Below are 16,842 nucleotides of genomic sequence, written 5' to 3' on the forward strand. Positions count from 1 at the left end.
ACAAGATTAGCAATGCCAGGAAACCAGGGCTGCTCAGAAAGACTCATGATCAACATCAACAACCTCATGCATGAAATAAATGAATTAACAAAATCATACAGGATACTACATGAGGAAGAAAAGGAAGCCCAATCTGAAGCAGCAGCAAAAGGTATTGCTCCTACAGAAGTAACAATGGCAATTAAATACGATCGTAACAGTGACCCAGGTAGATATAATTCTCACTGTGTAACCGAGGTTGCTGTCATATTCAGAAATGAAGATGGAGAGCCTCTTTTGAAAGGGAATTGCTCATTCATTGTAAACCAGATCCCAATAATCCAAATGCCACTAAAATGAATGAAATCAATATCCTGTTTCCTACATTAGATGCAATGACATATCCTATTCTTTTCCCACATGGTGAAAAAGGCTGGGGAACAGATATTGCATTAAGACTCTGAGACAACAGTGTAATCGACAATATACTAGACAAAATGTAAGGACACGAGTCACACAAATACAGTTTTATGAATTTCATCTCTCTGTGCAGGACACGTTCAATCTTATTTTAAATGCAGGAAAATTAACTTAACAGTTTACCGTGGATTCATTTTTAAAAATGGAGGTGAATCAATAAATTTCATCAAAGCAAACCTATCTTAAGTTGAGAGTTGAAAAATAGAGTGGTTTGATTAATTATCTCAAATTTAGATCTGAAAATGACAATGTGCTGATTGGTAAAATGATAATACTTCTATCATCTTTTGAGGGTAGTCCCAGAAGTATGAAGCAGCGATATCAGGATGCTATGGCAATTGTAACAAGTATGGCAATCCCGATTTATTCATAACCATGACATGCAACCCCAAATGGGCAGATATTGCAAACAATTTACAATGCTGGCAAAAAGCTGAAAACAGACCTGACTTGGTAGCCAGAATTTTTAATATTAAGATGAATGATCTTTTAAAAATGATATCTTAAATTCCATTTATTTGGCAAAATAATAGCTAAAATTCATGTCACTGAATTTCAGAAACGTGCACTGCCTCATGCTCACATATTATTGATATTAGATAGTGAGTCCAAATTATGTTCCTCTAATTAATTCCCTTTCAATGTGCACCGATTTTGTGCACTGGGCCACTAGTTGATCTATAAAATAAACAGCATAACTGAATTCCACCCATGCAGCAGCCATAAAATTCAGACAAAAGGCAGTTTACCAATAAATTGTCTGTCAGAAACAAATTCAAAAGTAAAGCATACCTACTTCACCACCTATTTTAATAATTTCAAACACTTAGGATTTTAAGTTATGTCCAAATATTACTTACTGAGTCTTTAAATGGAATTTTTAGAAAGTTTTGCTTGCATATTTATCTGCTGAACATGACAAGGTTAACAATTGATATAATGACTAGCTTGTTGACATGCTCTCCTACAGAAATTATTCAGAGGACAGAGGACAAAGCTCATTTATTCAACATTCACCAAGCACAGTGCTAGGTACTGAGGATACAGTGAAGAAGACAAGCATGACTCCTGCTTTTATGAGTTCCATCTTAGATAATTTTATAAAAATAGAAACAGGTAAAGGGATGAAACAACAAGCTTTTGCATTTTAATATAATATAAAAACTCCCTTAATTGTGCTTTCTAAAGAAATGAAAATAATTTTATTTTTTTTGATACTTAATTATTCCAAGAGAATACTTAGCTTTTTGGCAGCCCCAAGCAAATTCCTGGTCAGATAGCTCTTACCAGAGTAAACACATAAAAAAAAATCCAAAATAAATTATAATTTATAACAGCCTTCCTATAATTCAGTGTAACTTGTAAGTGGCATTGAGCATTATGGGAGACTTCTGATTACTTTGGCTCTGTAATCACTGTAAAACAATTGTAATGATGTATAACATGCTGGCAATGCAGTTCTAACTGAACTTCAAAACAAATGAAGTATGTGCAAAAGTTCAATAGCTGCCATTCTAAAAGTGAATGTGCATATTAGAAACAATAGGGACAAAGGGAGCTTTTCTCAAACATCTCATTTCCCTCCCATAAGAATTACTGTTACTGTTAGAAATGTGTTCTTAGATATGAGGGGGGCTGAAAAGAGATTGAGAGAACCTCTATTCTACTAGATCATTTTGTCTTAGAAAAAGTGCCATTACCATCATCATGACACTACCTTAATCCTGTAAATAATACGCCAAAGGTAAATTAAGTTGTGGGCAGACTTTGAATCTCATTTTCATACCCCATAATATATAAGGTGTCCCCCTCAAAAATGTATACACACACTTTGAATAATTATTCAAAGACAATGTTTATTAAAATAGATTTTATTTTCAAAATTAAGTTAATAGCTGCTAAAGTATATATACATTATTTGGGACACCCTTTCTGACAACAGGACTTGACATCCTATTTTCTCATCTACTCTTAGAAACAAAAAGGACTACATACTATCTATATCAGTAAAGCCATGAATGAGGAACCCAACACTCATTGTTTAGGAAGAAATAGATTCTTAAAATGTGTATAATCTATAATTCCAATACAATGACAAATTTTCATATAAACATTTTCAGTCTATTGAATTTGTACTTAATAGTATCACAAGCTTCCACTGGGTATGTTATCACTCTAATTCAAGAATGCTCAAGTCAATCTTGACTACCTGCAGGTGGGCTTTCCCAGTAGTCTAATATTCCTTTTATTATCAAACATAAGTGAGAATTAAATAGGACTTTGCCAACCCAATAACCAGTATCTTTAATATGAGATATGATGACTATATGTCATGAAGTGCTTTAACATGAGATATGATCACTAAATGTAATGAGGCATCCTAGATGGGATCCTGGGGCAAAAAAAGAACCTTAGGGAAATGTGAATAAAGTGTGGGTTTAGTTAACAGTAATGTGCCAACGTTAGTTCGTTATTTGTGACAAATGTACTAAAATAATGTAAAATGTTAACAGTAGGGATAATTGGATATGCGGTATATAAGAACGTTATAGTACTTTCCTTTTCTTTAAATCCTCACCTGAAGATATGTGTTTTTTTTTTTTAAAAAAAATTGGTTTTAGAGAGAGAAGGGGGGAGAGAAAAAAAAAAGAGAGAGAGAGATATAGAGAGATAGACGGGGGGCGGGGGGAGAGGAGAGAGAGGCTGGCTGATCAGTTGCTTTCCATATGTGCCTGGACCGGGGATTGAACCCCAAACCTAGGTATGTGCTCTGACAAGGAATTGAACTCAGAACCTTTTGGTGTCCAGGATGAGGCTCCAACCAATGGAGCCACCTAGCCAGGACTGCTATAGTATCTTTTAAGTTTTTCTGTAAATTTGAAACTATTATAAAATTAAAATTTATTTAAATAAGAAGTCAGAGGGAAGGTGGGGGTGAAGAGTAGGTGGGGAAAGATTAACCAAAGAACTTACCCTATATAATAAAAGCCTAATATGCTAAGTGTCCGATCGACCAATCAAAGCGTAATATGCTAATAATATGCTAAGGCTGCTCAACCGCTTGCTATGACATGCACTAACCACCAGGGGGCAGACGCTTCGACTGGTAGGTTAGCTTGCTGCTGGGGTCCAGCCAATCGGGACTGAGCAAGGTGGCCCAGACATGCTCTGGAGCCCTCTGGTGGTCCCTCCCTGGCTGGCCAACCTCCCGCATCCCTCCCCAACCCCGATCATGCACTGGTGGGATCCCTCAGCCTGGCCTGCACCCTCTCGAAATCCGGGACCCTTCAGGGGATGTCGGAGAGCCGGTTTTGGCCTGATCCTACAGGCCAGGCCAAGGGACCCCACTGGTGCACGAATTAGTGCACTGGGCCTCTAGTATGCATATATGCTTAACTCATGGGCACAGACAACAGTGTGGTGAAGGCCTGGGTAAGGATATGAGGGGGGAGGGGGATCAATGGGGGAAAAAGGGGACATCTGTAATACTTTCAATAAATATAAACTTTAAAAAAATGAGAAGGATTCAGCTAGGAGGAAGACCAAATATACATGAATGTATAGGGATAACAAATATTCTAAGCCTCCTGAGGAGATAGGATAGGAAGGTCAATTCCTCAATATTAAACCAGGAAAGAATAGAATGAGTATAGATGTAGCTAGATTTGTACATTTGTTACTCAAGAAATAATGGTTTCTTTCCTCCTTATCAAGTAGGAGAAGAGACTGTCTGCTTCGAGCGAGAGGGGAAAAGTTAACCAGAGAAAGACAGTAGGGTAGCCACACAGTATTTCTGAAGTTGACAATCATCTGTAATAATAAAAGCATAATATGCTAATTAGACCGGACATCCTTCTGAATGACCTTCTGGACAAAGTCGGGGCTGTGGGGGAAGCCCGGGTCCTGGGTGCCTTCTGGTGGCTAGAGGAAAGCCCGGTTCCTGGGTGCCTGCCGGTGGCCGGAGGGAAGCCGTTGCTGGCAGCCGGGGGAAGTTAGGCCTATTCTTGCACCAATTTTGTGCATCAGGCCTCGAGTAAATTTATAAAAGAACCAATAAGCCCTATTTATGTCTTTCTCCAAGAGAAAAGAACTCTGTGACTTATTTCTTAATTTCTACCCAAACAAAGGATTTACGTTATTTTTACTAGTTTACTTATCATATATATTGCTAATATTGAAAACATAAAGTTTTATGCTTTTAGAAAGACAAAACTAAAATTTTATATTTTATCTTGAAAAAACATTTTTTAGATAAAGTGTCTATTATCCATAGAAACATAAGCTCTAATACATGTGAAGAGTATTTTTCTTTTTCCGTCTCCTTTCCATTTCTCTCTAACTGGTTCCTTCATACATAAACTTAGGTTGTTAAAGAATAATAATAATAAAAAAGAATACATTTCTAATATATTTCAAAAGAAACCACCTTTTTGTAGGTTAGGTGAATAATGAAAGGAATGCATTAATAGAAATCAAAACACAGCTGGCATGATTAATCTGAAATCTATAAGCCATTTCAGATAAAAAACCAAGAGAGGTGAGTGGGAACACCCAATCACAATAAAAACTAAAGTCACTTGTAACATTTATTAGAGGGCACTGTTTTCCTTAATTTCATGTAGACCGAAAAAGACAGCTTTAAAAATGATAGCTTTAAGAATTACATGGTGATCGAATCATACTTTTAGTCCCAATCTGAACATTTAATTAACTTCAAAATGTATTCCAAATACCAACCTTGGATAAAAATTGATAGCCAAAGAACACTTTCAACCAATAATCAAATGACAAAGTTGTTTCGACACATTGATTGGTTGCTTCCTGCATGAGCCCCAATGAACCATACTGGATCCATTCTAACCTTTCAAGTCCTATTCTTTAATATTAATCCACATTTACCCTTCATATCAGTTATAATGATACCTACAATTATACCTTTGGTGGGTATTATTCCTCACTTGAGGAAATGCTTAGGGAGAGGAAGGGAACGAGGGGAGAGGGAAAAAGAGAGAAACATCATGTAAGAGAGAAACTTGGACTGATGATTGCCTTCTGTAACCTCCCAGACTGGGGATCAAACCTGCCCTTACCAGGAATCGAACTGGCATCCTTTAGGTATATAGGATGATGCTCAACCAACTGAGGCACTCTGGCCAGACTATACCACTCGGTTTTTTAATACGTGAAGTTTCCTCTGCTTAGAACACTCAACCTGACAAATTCCTACCCATTCTTCTAGAGCCAACTTAAACACTATCTCCTCTATAAGCCTGTGATGTGCAAAGACATTTTATTTGCTATTTTTGTTGTCTCGTAGCACTTTATTATTACTTTTTGAATTTATTTTTATTGATTTCAGAAAGGAAGGGGAAGGGAGAGGGAGAAACATCAATGATGAGAGAGAATCAGTAATTGGCTGCTTCCTGCATGCCCCCTACTGGGGATCGAACAGCAACCTGGGCATGTGCCCTTGACCAGAATCGAACCTGGGACCCCTCAGTCTGCAGGCCGGCACTCTATCCACTGAGCCAAACCAGCTAGGGCTCTCACAGCACTTTATATGTACCTCTTCTATAGGACTACAGCCATCCAAAAGAAATCCTCACATATACAATCACCTGCATTTATGTTGAAGATGACACTGCCCTTTCAATAAACAGTACAGTGGGGCCTTGACTAACAAGTTTAATTCGTTCCGAGACTGAGCTCGTTAAGAAGCTCGTTAATTCAAATTACTCTGTCAACTCAATGCAAAAAATCGGCCGAGAGACAGCTGGTATCTCAAAAAACTCATTAATCAGGACACTCGTAAGTCAAGGCCCCACTGTATTGGGTCAGTTGCTACATGCTAGAAGAAATTTGCAAGACATAAAAGTGACAAAGGTCCTTTATTACAGAATGTATAAAAAATTCCCATAAGTCAATAAAAGGCAGAAAACCCAACAGAAAAGAGACAATAGACCTGAGCAGTTAATTCACTAGAGTATCTAAATGCCCCAAGAAACATTATAGTGTTCAACTAGCTGTACACCTGAAACTAATAAAAAGAAAAATTAACCCCTCCCTCCCAGAAATCTAATTAAAAGGAAAATTTTTTTAAAGTGTTCAGCTTAGTTTATGGGAAATTGGAAAATAAAACCACAAATAACTCTCATCAGAAAGTCAAAAAATTTTTAAAAAGGGACCATATCAAGAATAGGCAAGGAGAGCAACTAGAACTATCATGTACTGGTGATGAAAGTATAAACAGTACAACCACTTTGGAAACTGTTTTGATAGCATCTAGGCAAGCTGAACATATGCACATAATCTTATCCAACAATTGCACTCCTAGATATGCACCCAAAAGAAATGCTTAAGACACTGGGGGATAGGGGAGGCTAGGGGACTGTCTAGGGCGGGGGGAAAAATGGACACATATGTAATACCCTTTGTAATAAAAAATTAAAAAAAAAAAAAGAAATGCTTACATATGTTAACCAAAACACAAGTACAGATATGGTGATAGACGCTTTGTTTGGTAAGCCCAAAACTAAAACAACCCAAATATAAGTGCCCATGAACAGGCGGCTGAATAAAGTATAATAATATATTCATACAATAGAATAACATGTGACAATAAGAACAAATGAACTATAATTACATACAACAACCTAGATAAAACACAAGCATACACTGAGCCAATGAAGCCAACCACAAAAAGAATACATATTGTATAATATATGTAAAAATCTTGTATAAATACACATTTATATATTTGAATTAAATGGGGTTTAATAATTCATATATTTTTAATTAAAGTTCAAGTCTAAATAAGAATCAGAAAAGAAATATCAAAAGCATTTTTAAAATAAGAACAGGAACACAAATGAGGATTTAAGTTTTTCCAGATATTAAAATATACTATAATATAATCAAACAGTGTAAAACATTAAGGACAAAATTAATCTTTGGCATTACGAGGCAGGGATAATGGCTAGAGTTGAGGAAGTGGGTCTCAAAAGTAAACACAGAGGTGGCAGGAGGGGGATTTTGGATTTCTGAAATTTCATCAATCTGGGTACTGGTTATACAGGTATGTTAACTCAGCAAAAATGCATTGAGCTACACAATTATGGTTTATGCACTTTTCTGTATATCTAATACATATCTATATATAAAAAAGCCTAAGCTACTATTACGACGGAAGACTGGACAATGGACTGGTACCTATGACACGCATTGACCACCAGGAGGCAGACACTCAACACAGGAGCTACCCTCTGGTGGTCAGTGCACTCCCACAGCCAACCTCCCGTGGCCAACCAACCTCCCGCAGTCCCTTTCCCCAGCCGACCAGCGGGCCTGGGCCCCAATGGGCTGGGAGGGACCCCACCCGTGCATGAATTCATGCACCGGGCCTCTAGTCAATATATATTTATATATCTAATACATATTCTGTACATCTAGCATATATCAATAAAATTTACCAAAAATAAAATAGAACATAGCTTAAACCCTATTCTAATATGCATCTTTAAACCCTTAAGAATGGAAAACAATAAAATCCAAAAGGAAATGTAGTAAAATTTAGCTAATCAAAAACTAAATATAAGAATTAATATAAAATGTTTACACCCCATAAAAATCAAACAAAGCACATGTGATGGTGTAGGTTATAGGCAACTAAAAACTTACTAAGGAAGCTCTACGAGATCTTCGGCTCATTGGTTGGTCAAACGGTGGACTGTTTATCTGAAACTTTTCAAGATATCCATCAGGTATTCTGATATCTGCAGGCAGTGATAACCGTTTATTTAAATCCTAAAAAGAATAAAAATATTTTTGTAGGTAACTACAAACAGAAAAGGCCATTTGGCTTTTGAATTCATGGGCTAAAATATATTATTTCTTAGTGATATGTAACTGTAAAGTTTTATTGTAGTTACAAAGTTATCTGTATTGATTATATATAATATACTGAATGCAAGCATATTTATTCTAAGCAAAAGTATACAATGCAGTTTTATAGAAATAGTACTCTGTAACCCAGCTATTTCTGAACTTCTTTCAAAATGGAATTTACCTTGACATTCTTTTATCACATAGTAGGAATTGGCAAAGAGTACCACAAAATGTGATTGGTTTAAATGAACTAACCAAGTAGATACTGTATGATTTTGTATACAACTCAGATACAACTGCAATTTTTTATTATTGCTATATCAATGGACAGAAATAAGCAAAAGGCGTTTCTATTTCGTTTAATTATAGAATATGAACTGGAAAAAACGTGAAAGGGAATCTTGCTTATATTATCACATCAACTAACATAAATCCTACAAAAACAAATCCCTATTATTCATAATAGTAACAAAACCATGAAACAAAACTGAGATGTACAGAGACTGTATAAATACTTGAGATATATGACTTAAGTATAGAAATATACCATGTTTTCAAATGATAAGGTTAAATAATAAAAATAATGGCTCTCCATATTCCATATTTTACATAACCCTGGACAAATCATAATAAGATTATTCTTAGAACAAAACATTTAAAATTAATCTAGAGAATAAACAGAAATATGCAAAAACATTCTAAAATAAATCAGAGAATGTGTATGTGAGGTGGGGAAATACTGAGAAAGAAATCTTTCCAAATATAAAATACACAATAAAAACAATATAATCAAGACTGTCACCTTTAAGAAAAAAATATATATAGCTCACTGGAAGAATGAGAAAGTCTAGATATAGATCCTGATAATAAATAAAATTTTAAAATATATAACAAAGAAAATCATATATCTATATGGTAAATACAATCAGGAATACTATTTTTATTATTACTGTGACATAAATTATACAGTGATATGAACAGTTATCACGTTGACCTCAAGAGATAAAAATATTAATTCATCATTTAGGAAACTGATATTGTTTTCCTTAACTGAATCAGAAACAATCTTTATCAATGAAAATGCAATCAAAAGATACCCTAATCATCATCATCTCAACTCAACAGCACCAAAAGTTAACAATACATACTCATTTTAAAACATGCCCAATTTTTTTTAGAGAAAACTATTTTAATCGACAGTATTCTGAAGTGATAACATTCGTAATCAACTTCTGTCCTCAAGCTTATACATAACATTCACAAAGAAAAAAAAATGAGCTCTTCATTCTTCCACATGGAAAAATAACTTATATGTGCTACAGAGATTAGTAGGTATAATGAACCATAGACGAAATGATACCCACATTTATAATGTAAGGCAAGAAGAATTGATGCTTATTTTATGTATGTATAACTTTTGAAATTTGAAATATTTATAAAATAAAATATAAAGTATACAGATGAATCTCGAAACTTAATTAAAATAATATTTTCCAAATAGAGTATTTTACTAATATAACATTCTGATTTCCAGAACTTCCAAAAATTCACATTTCCCTCATAGAGAACCTACACAGTGTTTTGAAAAGTGTTAAATATAATTAATGCATGCTTGCTATGGTAATTAGAAAAAAAGAAATACGAAACTACTCTTCACTAATGCAGAGAAACAATTTTCTTTCAAGTTTCATTTGCCTTCATGAAAATTTTCAAATAGGCATTTAGACTGTTTGATATATACACGTATATTTACACACACACACACACACACACACACGCACACAGGGGGAGAGTTATAGTTATTAATGGTTACCTCCATTGAGATCCGTCTATGTATACGATTTCTAAGACAAACGCCTGTAGGTGATTGGACTTCATCAGATGATGTCCCAGAAGCTTGGTCACTCTCACCATCTGATCCCATTTTTAGATTTTCATGAACAATATCTGTATTAGAACATGAAACATTTACTTTTCAAGAGAGATATTATTACATAATTTATTACTACTATAGCAAGATGTAGATAGCAAACACAAAGAATCATAGCATAAAAAGTCATGTACATTCTGGGTACCATGGTGTGCAGTTAATAGATTGAAACATACTAGTAAATGTCTTAAAACACTAGTAAGCACTCCTTTTATACTCTCAGATTATGAAAAATTAGGGGAAAACTAATATTCAAGATAATACCAAGGTTGAATAATAAAAGTAGAGACTGGAAATAACAATGAGAATTATTGAAGTCAGTTCTCTCATTTTTCAAATCTGGGAACTGAGACCATGAAAGATTAAATGACTTTCAAAGGTCACACAGCTTATAGGCAAAAACAGAAATCTGGTCTTTTGCTATTATTTAGTTTAGTATTCTTTCCATTAAAATAATGTGCCATTGGCTTCACAGCCAAACAAATCAGTTCTTTATAGTTACTCTTCAAAACTATGCTGATGTGTCATCACTCTGAAGTTTTTCTACTGCTATGCTCACACTGTACCTACTGCACTGAACAGCATTTTGTGGTTCATGTAATTTTACACCAAGCTGTGGGTGAGATCCCTGATGGCAGGATTTGGCTTATTCACTTTTGTATTCCAGGAATTTAACGAAGTGCCTGGAACTTAGAAAGTGCTCAACAAATTCCAATGAATTAAATAATAACTAAAAATCAAGAATAAACTAGATAACTGGGACTTTTTTTTACAAGTGAAATGTTATATAAATGAAAATGCCAAACAAAAAAAACAGCATTTTATAATAAATTTGAACTTTCATAAGCAATATTTGCTCATAAAAACATGAGAACTGCTTAACAAAAATTAAACGCAAGGATCTCATCCAGTCTTAAAATTCATACATTTCTGTATTTTACATTACATTCTTGAGAAAATGTTTTCACACTAAAAAAAAACACACAAAAAAAAAAACAGTTGCAAATGGCAATGGTTTTTAAAATATATTGACATGTAATTTAAGAATATACTTCTTGCCGAAACCGGTTTGGCTCAGTGGATAGAGCATCGGCCTGCGGACTGAAAGGTCCCAGGTTCGATTCCGGTCAAGGGCATGTACCTGGGTTGCGGGCACATCCCCAGCGGGAGATGTGCAGGAGGCAGCTGATCGATGTCTCTCTCTCATCGATGTTTCTAACTCTCTATCTCTCTCCCTTCCTCTCTGTAAAAAATCAATAAAATATATATTTTTTTAAAAAGAATATACTTCTTTAGGTACAGAGATTTCTGGAAATATTTTATACTGAGATCTGAACAAAAAATTAACTTGGCAGTAAAAGTCAATGTACTGGAGACTGATTCTCGATCTTATGATATCTAACATCTGAGGCAACTATTTTTCAAAATCTGAAAATCTAAAGAAAACTTTGAATAAAAATAATACTTTAAAATGTATAGCTCAGTTTGCAAGAATGTATGCATAATATCAAGGAAGCAAAAACAGAGAACTGAAAACCCAAAGTTGCTATGTACAAATTGACTGTCACTTTCTTAAGAGGGGCTGCTGATCTTGGTTAAGAAGGTGCTTAGGTTTAGCTGCCACACTGGAATAAAAGATGAAGCCCTGGTATCCAAGCTGCATGCAAGTGAGAGCTTCCTGCAGAAAGGCACAATACTCCCGAGTGCTACAACTTCAGTAAAGGGCAGTCTTAAAAAACAAATTTGTTATACTGCACAAAGACTACAAAGGAGCATATTAATTTCAGACTATAAATAAATATTTGCGTACTCCCTGACTCAACAAAAAAACTGGTCATGTCATTAACAAACAATTGCAGTTCCAACATGAATACTGGTTGATATTTTCATTTCCGAAACAATGCAGGCTTATGTGAAAATTCCACTCATTTGTCATTGGTGTGAGCAACTTCTTTGCTGAATCAGGTAATAGTTTTTAAGTACTAGACGAATATTTATTTCTGAAATTGCTCAAGCTTTGTGCAATTCACAATGTAAAAGCTACAGACAGAAGGCATTTTTTTAAATGTAATCTGCATTACTAACATTGTCAACGTCGCTCTTTTTTAATTTTTAATTTATTTATTAATTTAAGTGGGAGAGAAGGGAAAGGGACAGAGGAAGACGGAGAAGGAGAAAGGGCGGAAGGAAGGGTGGGAGAGAAAGGGAAGGAGAAAGGGGGAGAGGGAGGGAGAGAGGAGAAAAGGGAGAAGAAGAAGAAGAGGGAGAGAAAACATCAAACTATTGTTCTACTCTCTCTGCACCCATTGGTTGATTCTTATATATGTCCACAACCTTGACTTATCATATCAAGACACTCTAAGTAACTGAACTACCTACCCAGGACTTAACATCACTTTCTTAAGTTTAGACCAAGGGTCAGCAAACATGATTGTTTTGTATGGCCCCTGAACTAAATATTAAAGATCGTTTTTGCATCTTTAGAGTGCTATTTTAAAAGGAAGAATATGCAACAGAGACCATATGTTGTGCACCTGAAAAATTTACTATTTGGCCCTTGACAGAAAAAGTTTGCCAACTCTTGGTCTACCAGTGGTCGGCAAACTGCGACTCGGCAAACCGCGGCTCACAAGCCCCATGCGGCTTTTTGGCCCCTTGAGTGTGGCTCTTCCACAAAACACCGACTTCTGCGCATGGGCCACAAAGTTTCAATCACACTGTATGTGCGCGCCCGCACGTGGCATTTTGTGGAAGACCCACACTCAAGAGACCAAAGAGCCGCATGTGGCTTGCGAGCCGCCGTTTGCCGACCACGGGTCTAGACAATTAAAACAATAAATCAAGTCCTGATCTAAAGTGTTCTCCAATTTCTGTGGGGTAAGTACTCCCTCCATACCAACTTCAAGCTTTCAACATGACATCATTTAACATGTATTTGGGAAGACATATGTAAAACATTACATAGTATTTTGACTATATATATATACAATAGAAATGAATAACCCCCCAAACACTGGTAATAGTAAAGTACAATAAAGTAATTAGGAAATAAGTATTCATTCCCGTTGTTTTCCATTTAGCTTACCTAATTGTAAGTTTGTATAATTTAAATTTTACTAATGGATATGTTTAACAATCAACTTGTAAAATTCCTGAAAATTTAACAGTCATCTGTCATGAACTAGTGTGAATCAACTCCAAACATGATAGGGTTATACCTCTAGTGATAAAGGCCACACACAATTCCCATAAATAAAACCTTCTAAAATTAACGAAATACATGAAGAAATAATCTACCAAGGCAAGAGTAAGCAGCAGACAAGAGCCCTCAGAAACTTCAGTAAATATAATTGTCATAAGACTACAAAATAATTACACTTAGTTATTTTAGAATAAAAACGTAGTAAGCCACCACCAAACAAAGACCAGAGAAATAAACAGAACCTTGCAAGTATACGTTTTTCCTAGATATTTAAAATGATAGTAACATAAGAATAACAAATCAGGTGCTACTCATATATACTAATTATTGTACTGGGTTATCATATGGTGATAATCTGGATTTACCAGGTATAAACCTAAATTAAGCATCACCTCAAGCTGCCATATCTTTAAATCTTGCATACACCTCTCAAGGATGTTGTTTTCTTCATGGTGGACAGATTTTCAAATGTTACTCCTCTGTAGTGTCAGTACTACTACTCTCTAGAACAGCGGTTCTCAACATGTGGGTCGCGACCCCTTTGGGGGTCGAATGACCCTTTCACAGGGGTCGCCTAAGACCATCAGAAAACACATATATAATTACATATTGTTTTTGTGATTAATCACTATGCTTTAATTATGTTCAATTTGTAACAATGAAATTGGGGGTCACCACAACATGAGGAACTGTAGTAAAGGGTCGCAGCATTAGGAAGGTTGAGAACCACTGCTCTAGAACCTTCTATCTTTCTGCTCTCTTTCTTATTCTCAACTTGATTTTTATCTTACAAGACAAATCAGATAATACAAGACACATTAGATAATAAAGGCTGGCTGACTTCCATATACCTAAAACCTACTAGCTATGTACACGACCTACAGTAAGAAAGTTAAAAAAAAAAAACCCAATAAAAAAACTAGACAAATAATTAAATTACCTAATCTGCTTCCATTTCTGGGCATTGCCATGAAGGAGCCAAGGCTTCCTCCAATAACACTATGTGGTCTCCGCAATGGGGGCTTCTTGAAGGACCCTGTGTATTGGTGTAGGAAGGAATGCATGCTGTGAGAGGTTGGAGGCCTGCCATTCTTCACAATAGGCTCTGTGGTTCACAGCATCCAAAAATCATTCCATTAACAGCCCAAAGTCCAGGATCACATGAAAAGAATTGAGAAAGCACAAAAGAAAACAAAAGTTATAACAGAGATCATTACGTTTAACCTCATTTCTTTGGCTATCGATACAAAGTACTAGAATTAAAATAATTTATATGAAAAATATTTACAGAAAATACTGATTTGAAATTGGCTTAGTATTGATCTATTTCTTATATAGTCAAAATTATTTAGCAATAACCACACTACTATAACCTATAAATTTTTGATCCATTTGCTTATTTTAATATATCTCAAGACTATTTTACTTCCACACTATTCCTATATTTACTGATTGCCTATTGCATGCTGTAGATTGTAGAAGATGAAAAAACACGGCCCTGGCAAGAAGGAACTTATATCCCTATTTGGTAAACATTCAAAAAAGCATGTCAGTTAGTGAATAAAACAGAAATACTTTAAGTACAGCTCAATGCAGAGATTCTAAAATTTATTACCTCAAATTTGGGATTCTTAATATAGATTAAAATCAAAGACAAATAAACAAGCAGAAACATTTTTAAATGCTTAGAAGTTTTTTAATTATAAGTAGGGGAAAATCCTGTTTTGTAATATTTACAGGGAATCTCATGACTCCTTCCCACCTCCAAAAATGAGTTCTGATATAGGTTAAGGACATAATGAAGTCTTCTGCAACACACCATTAGTCTTTCATATTAGAATTATGTTTTTACTGACATAGTCAAGGGATTTAAAAAGGAAATGGTCTTCTCTGAATATCTTCTCTTCTAAAATGAAGCCAGCTCTTCTTTTGTAGCTGATAATCAAGAATAAGGGATTTCCCTACCTGTAAAGGATATCAGACACCAAGGACAAGTTGGCGGGAGCGGAGGCTTAGATCTATAGAACAAACCAAAGTATAGGCCTAGGGAAAATGAAATAGTGAGGCCACCTGGCCTATCCCTCTACTGATAATGGCTGCCTAAAAGAAGAGCGGAAAGGGAGGATGAGGCAGAAGGGTCCTCGAGGCTCACACAAGGCCCAAGTCATCTAATATGGATAGAACACCAGACTGGAGGCAGAGAACATACCCAACTAGTTATAGAGAAAATCTGTCCAAAGTGTCCCATAGACTCTACGTTCCTTGGCAGTAGCTGGGCTGATCAAAAATTTGAGGATTTTGCCCAGTCGGTGTGGCTCAGGGATTGAGTATCGACCCATGAACCAATAAGTAACTGGTTCCATTTCTGGGCTGCAGGCTCAAGCCTCAGAAGGGGGTGTGCAGGAGGTAGCTCTCATATCAATGTTTCTATCTCTTTATCCCTCTCCTTTCCTCTCTCTAAAATCAATAAAAACATATTTAAAAAAAGAATTTTGGGATCTTTACATAAACCTAGTAAGAGAATCAATGATTTAATAATGAATGGGGAGGGGTATCTAATATTAATGCATAAATTAGTTGCAAAAACTGTGGGATACAAGCTAGAACATCTAAGAAAATTTTTCTCTTTCTGGGTTATAAGATTTCAGATGTGGAGTAATAAAATATATAAATATTCTGTCAACAAATAACATTTGTTTTAGATGCTCTGTAAAGCTGTCCTGGGGAGCATGCTTTATAATCCTAGTGAATATAGCTAAAAAAATGAAGATCATAAATACATTCAATTATTCAGGGGATATTTATTGTGTACCTACTATGTGACAAGCAATATTATAAACCCTGGACATCAAGAAGTAAACAAAACAAGTAAGATGCTACTCTTTGAAACTATAAAATTTAATGGAGGTAAAGACAGGTAAGAAACTAATAAGAAAAATATTAGATACTGATAGGCAATATGCAAAAGATTAAAATAAAGAGATGTGATAGAAAATAAATGATTAGCTATTTTACACTAGCTATTGAGGAAAGTTCTCTCTGCAGAGGTATTTTTGTTAACAGAGATATAAATGCAAGAAAGAGCCAGTCATGGGAAGATGGGTGAGTGGTGCGTTAGTCTGATTATTAGAAGCAGTTATGGTAACTTTGAAGCAGGTAGTAATATATCTAATTCATGTTTTTAAAACCCCTCTGAGGAATCAGGGCCAGAGGAGGGATAAGGAGGTAGGAATGAATATAAAGGGGTAGTATGAAAGGGATCTCTGGCAACGGAATAGCTTCTTTATCCTGATTATAGTGGTAGTTATACGAAACTACCCATGTGATAAAATGGCATAGAACTTACTCAGACTTTAATAAAATGCTC

The 16,842-nt window shown here is 35.3% G+C and overlaps 1 protein-coding gene across 2 annotated transcripts in view; it reads right to left on the reverse strand.

Moving 5' to 3' along the window:
* The window catches only part of CDK17 (cyclin-dependent kinase 17), a 45,542-nt gene that overhangs the window by 21,875 nt on the left and 6,825 nt on the right, over positions 1–16,842 (reverse strand). Inside the window, exons 2-5 of one of the 2 annotated variants that reach the window (XM_015559990.1) lie at positions 15,332–15,440; positions 14,416–14,580; positions 10,157–10,290; positions 8,137–8,262 (exon numbers count right to left, since the gene is read on the reverse strand). In XM_015559990.1, the coding sequence (XP_015415476.1) occupies positions 8,137–8,262; positions 10,157–10,290; positions 14,416–14,539 (384 nt within the window). In that variant the 5' untranslated portion in view covers positions 14,540–14,580; positions 15,332–15,440. The remainder of the gene's footprint in view (positions 1–8,136; positions 8,263–10,156; positions 10,291–14,415; positions 14,581–15,331; positions 15,441–16,842) is intronic. The other variant, XM_006757626.2, reaches the window with a different exon arrangement.

Source organism: Myotis davidii, unplaced genomic scaffold (assembly GCF_000327345.1).
Source record: "Myotis davidii unplaced genomic scaffold, ASM32734v1 scaffold13, whole genome shotgun sequence".
NCBI lineage: Eukaryota > Metazoa > Chordata > Mammalia > Chiroptera > Vespertilionidae > Myotis > Myotis davidii.